Here is a 7,296-nt window from a genome sequence, read left to right on the forward strand (position 1 = left end):
TAACAGTGACTACGAGCATACACAATAAACACAATCACAAGGAAAACATATAATGCATATACACTGACAAAGTTTAAGGTTGGGGTTGAAAAGTGACTAAATGCATAAGAGTCTAGTATAAGGCTGGGTATCAAACTTCAACGCTTTTTTTTGGCAATGACCGAAACGCCTCCATACCATCGAGTATCAAAATGTAAAACATGTATTGTTGTTCATGTCAATAGCTAAGGGGGTTTATCTCATCAACGTCAGAAAGTCAAAGTGACCCGCACCTTTTCATTTAGCACTGAAGACTATTTGTAATAATTCATTGTAATATTAAAATTGTGTTGTGTTCCTTTTTGCTTGTAAAATTGTTTACATTTTTTTTAATTTGGTTACAACATGGGATAACAAATTAAAACCGTATTCAATCTGAACCCTATCAAACTCTATTAATGAATCCTGTCCGCTCTACTGACCTTGAGGCAGCTGGGCAAACTGGTCACAGGCGGCCCACACCGTCCCTGTTGATGACAGCTGGTCCTGGGACAGACTAGACAGAGAGAGAGAGAGAGAACACATAAAACACTCCTTTAGACCAAAAGTAATCTGAACATTTACACATTTGTTTTGATGCTGTATCAACCAAAGAGTCTAAAATTATGATGAATTGGACAGTGTAAAACCATTGGTTGTGTGCACATAAATAAAACTAATTGATTGTATGTGATTCTTGCTGTGGTGAGTTTGTAACTTGGTGTTGCAATGCATTTTTTGGAAGTGGCATTGGATAAAAGCGCCAGCGAAATGTAATGTAATGAAATGTAATGCATGTGCGTGCTGCTGTTGCCATTATGCCATTAACGATAAGTTCTAGATTAATTCAAATGTCTTCATCTCTTAATAACATACTTATACAATACCAAAGGGAACAATGTGTAAAACCCTATGGTCATGTGCTTATCCCTAGCAGTTCTGAGTTTGTACCTAAATGGTTGAATGCACTTATTGGGCGGCAGTAGCGAAGTGGGCAGGGAGATCGCCTCAGGAGTGCAAGGTCGGAGGTTTGATCCTCCGTCTCCCCGCCACATGTCCAAGTGTCCTTGGGCAAAGAGACACTGAACCCTAAACTGCTCCCGATAGTTAGCTTGCACCCTGCGTGGTAGCTGCTGCTATCGGTGGATGAATGTGTGTGTGATTGGCTGAATGTGTACAAAACAATGTAAAGCGCTTTGAGTCTGTGAAAAACCAGGGAAAAGAGCTATATAAGTGGAGTCCATTTACCATTTATTGGAAGTTGCTTTGGATAAAAGTGTTAGCTAAATGTAATGTTATGAAATGTAATGCATGAGCGTACTAAATCCTATGTACTAAATGTGTTAATCCTAAAGTCGTGTGCACTTACCCCTGTAGTGGAGAGCTGAGAATGATCTCCAGCAGCTGAGTGACTCCCTCCAGAACCTCCACTGTGGCTTCTCTCACCTGTCTGCGCAGACTCACACCTGAGACGGAGAGCAGAGAACACATATATTTAATTTAATTTTTTTAAGATAATTTTTTGGCATTTTCAAGCTGTATTAGATAGTATAGAGTTGAAATGGGGAGACAGAGAGAGAGAGACAGAGAGAGAGAGAGAGAGAGAGAGGGGATGACCTGCAGTAAAGGTCCACGGGTCGGATTTGAACCAGCGACCACTGCAACGAAGGCAGGAGCCAATATGGTACGCGCTCTATCCACTACTACACCACCGGAGAGGCCCTAATGCACGCTTTTTTAAGTAGCAGACACTAACATGAGCATTGTAAAACTCTCCTTTCTGGTCAACCAAAGAACACATCAATCCACTGCTGCAACTAGTTCAAAACCTTGTCTCTTAGGCAGCCAGTAATACACAGTGGACAGCGAGAGTGTTAGTTACCTTGTCTCTTAGGCAGCCAGTAATACACAGTGGACAGAGAGAGTGTTAGTTACCTTGTCTCTTAGGCAGCCAGTAATACACAGTGGACAGAGGGTTAGTTACCTTGTCTCTTAGGCAGCCAGTAATACACAGTGGACAGACAGAGTGTTAGTTACCTTGTCTCTTAGGCAGCCAGTAATACACAGTGGACAGAGGGTTAGTTAGTTACCTTGTCTCTTAGGCAGCCAGTAATACAGTGGACAGAGCGTTATACCTTGTCTCTTAGGCAGCCAGTAATACACAGTGGATAGAGTGAGTTACCTTGTCTCTTAGGCAGCCAGTAATACACAGTGGACAGAGAGTATGTTACCTTGTCTCTTAGGCAGCCAGTAATACACAGTGGACAGAGGGTTAGTTAGTTACCTTGTCTCTTAGGCAGCCAGTAATACACAGTGGACAGAGGGTTAGTTACCTTGTCTCTTAGGCAGCCAGTAATACACAGTGGACAGAGTATGTTACCTTGTCTCTTAGGCAGCCAGTAATACACAGTAGACAGAGAGAGTATGTTACCTTGTCTCTTAGGCAGCCAGTAATACACAGTGGACAGAGAGTATGTTAACTTGTCTCTTAGGCAGCCAGTAATACACAGTGGACAGAGTGTGTTACCTTGTCTCTTAGGCAGCCAGTAATACACAGTGGACAGAGAGTATGTTACCTTGTCTCTTAGGCAGCCAGTAATACACAGTAGACAGAGTGTTAGTTAGTTACCTTGTCTCTTAGGCAGCCAGTAATACACAGTGGACAGCGAGAGTGTTAGTTACCTTGTCTCTTAGGCAGCCAGTAATACACAGTGGACAGAGAGAGTGTTAGTTACCTTGTCTCTTAGGCAGCCAGTAATACACAGTGGACAGAGAGTATGTTACCTTGTCTCTTAGGCAGCCAGTAATACACAGTGGACAGAGTGTTAGTTAGTTACCTTGTCTCTTAGGCAGCCAGTAATACACAGTGGACAGAGAGTTAGTTAGTTACCTTGTCTCTTAGGCAGCCAGTAATACACAGTGGACAGAGAGAGTGTTAGTTAGTTACCTTGTCTCTTAGGCAGCCAGTAATACAGTAGACAGAGTGTTAGTTAGTTACCTTGTCTCTTAGGCAGCCAGTAATACAGTAGACAGAGTGTTAGTTAGTTACCTTGTCTCTTAGGCAGCCAGTAATACACAGTGGACAGAGTGAGTTACCTTGTCTCTTAGGCAGCCAGTAATACACAGTGGACAGAGAGTTAGTTACCTTGTCTCTTAGGCAGCCAGTAATACACAGTGGACAGACAGAGTGTTAGTTACCTTGTCTCTTAGGCAGCCAGTAATACACAGTGGACAGAGTGTTAGTTAGTTACCTTGTCTCTTAGGCAGCCAGTAATACACAGTGGACAGAGGGTTAGTTAGTTACCTTGTCTCTTAGGCAGCCAGTAATACACAGTGGACAGAGTGTTAGTTAGTTACCTTGTCTCTTAGGCAGCCAGTAATACACAGTGGACAGGGTATGTTACCTTGTCTCTTAGGCAGCCAGTAATACACAGTGGACAGAGTGTTAGTTAGTTACCTTGTCTCTTAGGCAGCCAGTAATACACAGTGGACAGAGCCTTAGTTACCTTGTCTCTTAGGCAGCCAGTAATACACAGTGGACAGGGTATGTTACCTTGTCTCTTAGGCAGCCAGTAATACACAGTGGACAGAGTATGTTACCTTGTCTCTTAGGCAGCCAGTAATACACAGTGGACAGAGTCAGGACACTCTTCAGGAGGGACTCGGATAACTTCTCTACGTCCTGCACAGAGGAGAGAGAGACACAACACATTCATTCAAGAGATTTGGAAATCTTGAGTTAACAACTTTGTAGCCCTAATGTGCCCAATGCTCACACTGTCCAATAAAATATGCAATATTATATCTTAACTTAACTTAGCCTGGATGGACCATTTACTTATTCTCCCTGCAAAACATTACATTCCTTGATGCCTCAGATGACATTTTATTAGTTTGCTTATTTTTTTATTTCTTAATTTTCGAATTATAACAAGGACAAATCGCAGTAAAGCCACTTTGAGTTTTTGAAAAGTGCTTTATAAATTGAATTTATTATTATTATTATTATTATTATTATTATTATTATTATTATTATTATTATTATTATTATTATTATTATTATTATTATTAAATCATATAATGTCTGACCTGTTGTGTGGGTAGTGGTGGCTTGGAGAAGGCCAGGCTGAGCTTAGTGGCTTCCTGGGAGACGCTCTTCACTGCCTGGTCTGAGTGGAGAGGAGAAGATACGGTTACAACATGTATAAAAGACTTTGACACAGTCAGTGAGTTTCCATGGCACAACTAGATTGGATTAAGACATTTACCGAATTTGCCACTGGAGCGGACCGCGTCACTTGTCTGAGTATACATGGCCTTTCAAATATTCGATAAATGGCCAGAGCACGAGTTATCCAGTTGTTCTTATCCGACTTCGCTTGTCCGCCAATGTGCCGATTTGTGTGCGAAGTAGATCGGATAAAAGGTGTTTACATGTATTTTACAAGTCCTGTTGAAGTGTTATTCGTTTATTTACCCGATTATGAGTCTGCATGTAAACACACTGACTGATTTAAACCTGCAGTGTGTAGAATTTTGGGTTTTATTTCCTAGCAGATTTTGTAGAAAGTAATTATAATATCCATAAGTACATTTAATTTAGTGCATAATAGCTGAAATAGAAAGGGTCTCATATATGTCCATATTTCTGCATATTTTGGACCAAGGCCTAGTGCCGCCATCTTGAAAGTGTCATAGTTGGAATGTCATCAGATGCATTGTTTAAAATTTAGAATTATTCTTGTCCTTGAAGGCCACTGTAGCTTCTGTTATTATTCTAAAGGGGTTGGGGTTACCCAGGGAGCGTTGCATTCTAGAGCTTTGTAGAACTTACTTGATGATGTCATATTACACACTGCACCTTTAACTCTGTGGTGGATTCAGGTGTTTCTACATGGAAAAAGGTGGAGTCAGTGATTCTGGAGAATGCTTTGTTGTCGTGTTGTAACCCATCTCCTGTGTAAACTGTGTAAAGGGCATGTTGCTATAGCTACAGTGACCCCCCCTTTGTTAACATACCCTTTGTTTTCATACCAGTTTACAGAGCCTAGGCTGTTTATTAACACCCTCAAAGAAGTTCAAAGGGTGATTTTGACATCAAGCGTTCTCCAGAATAGCCATCTTATCCACCTTTAATATAAGATAGTATTAACAAGGATCAATTTGTTACTTTTCATGTTGCTTTAAAGGTGCAGTGTGTAATATGACATCATCAAGAAAGTTCTACAAAGTTCTAGAATGCAACACTCCCTGGGTAACCCCAACCCTTTCGAATAATAACAGAAGCTACAGTGGCCTTCAAGGACAAGAACAGTTCTAAATTTTAAACAATGCACCTGATGACATTCCAACTATGACACTTTCAAGATGGCGGCACTAGGCCTTGGTCCAAAATATACAGAAATATGGACATATATGAGACCCTTTCTAAGGGAAAAAATAATAATTAAAAAAAAAATTCAGCTATTATGCACTAAATTAAATGTACTTATGGATATTATAATTACTTTCTACAAAATCTGCTAGGAAATAAAACCCACAATTCTACACACTGCAGCTTTAATATAAGCATAGGATGGTCATGATAAACTACTGTATAGTGTATACTCACTCAGCGTGTTCCAGAAGTTGGCGAGGTTGAATGCTCCCTCCGCCTCATTGGACTCGCCATCTGTAGAGGGAAAAAGTGGTTTTGTGTTCAGTAAATCGTTCCCTCTATCAGGTTAAATTTATGGACAAATACCAATGTGAGAGAGGTACCAAACCCTTGTTTAAAATGTTTTTTTTTCCACATTATATTTATTGCAGTTTTTTCTTCTTTTTTTTTTTACAACACACGCACACACAAGCGCACACGCACACACAAGCGCACACGCACGCACACACACACACACACACACACACACACACACACACACACACACAAACACCTGCCCTGTCACAAGATACAAAGAAACGAACAAACAGAAAACAGAAAGATAACAGAAAATAACAAATGACAAAAAAAAAAAAAAGGACATTTTTACTTCCAAAATTTCACTGTCGTATTTAAATCTTAGCTGGATTAATCTGATTGTAGTGTATCTAATAATAGACACAGAAGAGTATTCGTGAGAGGCTGGCCTGAGACTTCAGTGAAACATTTGATGATCGCTTTCTAACGGTTGGACTATATAGGTAAAATGACATTGAAGCAATAACTGCGGCAGAAAACTCGTTTATTAATAACACTGTCTGTTTAAAATTTTAAAAATAAATTCATAGCGTAGACACTTAGCCCAAAGTACATAAAACGTGTTGCTATGGTTGACGTTAGCAGATGTAGCTTTCGATAGCTATTTAAGAGGCTAAAAACTATATGTAATGTGTGATATTTACCTTTGACTCGGTCGCTAATACACTGTATGGAGTTCAGGAGGTTTCGCAAAGGCACAGACACATTTCCGACACTATTATCAGCACTCATGTCACCAAAGTTTAGAGTTTTTTCACACAGCTAGCAGTAGGTAGAGGTACATGCGTGTTGTGGAACCACTGAACAAGCGGAAGTTGACAAGGGGGACAGTTATGAAGGCAGCACCGCCGTCGAAACGACACATTTAAAGGGTTTTAGTGACATCTTGTGGACAAAATAGGTATGACAAGTGCAAACCAACTCCATTATATTGAAATGAAACTATTCCTGCATTCCAAATCACATACTCTTTCTTTTTACTACACTACATACTAAAGTACAGAAGGGTTTTAGGGCCACAGGAGAGAAAAAAAAATCAGATAAGGAAGATTTTTTTTTCATTATGTCAAGAAATGTCAAGAATAAAGACAAATACTACAAAACGCTATTTGAGTTAGTGGGGCATTTATGTATTTTCAGCATACTACAATGTATTTGGACATCCTAAATCTTTTTCTGGCATACTAAATAGTAGGGAAGTATGGGAATTGGAACGCAAGGAATGTGTGTTAATCTTTTTTTCTTTGTAAAACATAGACATTCAATTTGGAATTTGGACTTTGATTCAAATACTGATGTTGGTGTGTAAACTAGCAACTAAATGGTTTATGGCCCAACATGTATTTTTATTGTATAGTCTGTACTGTGTGTGTGTGTGTGTGTGTGTGTGTGTGTGTGTGTGTGTGTGTGTGTGTGTGTGTGTTCTTATGTATAGGACTATGTGAATTTATTTCTTATTATTTCTACCAACATCATGGCTGCACAAAAATAAAAATAAATTAAGTTTAATTTTTTTTCAAAGGTGCTATGAGTAAGTTTTAAAT

At 39.7% G+C, this 7,296-nt stretch overlaps 1 protein-coding gene across 1 annotated transcript in view; it reads right to left on the reverse strand.

Moving 5' to 3' along the window:
• Positions 1–6,539, reverse strand: part of ccndbp1 (cyclin D-type binding-protein 1) — a 12,016-nt gene extending 5,477 nt beyond the window's left edge. The window contains exons 1-6 of the mRNA XM_080027057.1: positions 6,397–6,539; positions 5,630–5,689; positions 4,108–4,187; positions 3,619–3,700; positions 1,388–1,484; positions 462–535 (exon numbers count right to left, since the gene is read on the reverse strand). Of these exons, the coding sequence (XP_079883183.1) occupies positions 462–535; positions 1,388–1,484; positions 3,619–3,700; positions 4,108–4,187; positions 5,630–5,689; positions 6,397–6,484 (481 nt within the window). The 5' untranslated portion in view covers positions 6,485–6,539. The remainder of the gene's footprint in view (positions 1–461; positions 536–1,387; positions 1,485–3,618; positions 3,701–4,107; positions 4,188–5,629; positions 5,690–6,396) is intronic.
• Between the last annotated feature and the right edge of the window lie 757 nt (positions 6,540–7,296).

Source organism: Ammodytes marinus, assembly GCF_949987685.1.
Source record: "Ammodytes marinus genome assembly, chromosome: 4".
Taxonomy (NCBI): Eukaryota; Metazoa; Chordata; class Actinopteri; order Uranoscopiformes; family Ammodytidae; genus Ammodytes; species Ammodytes marinus.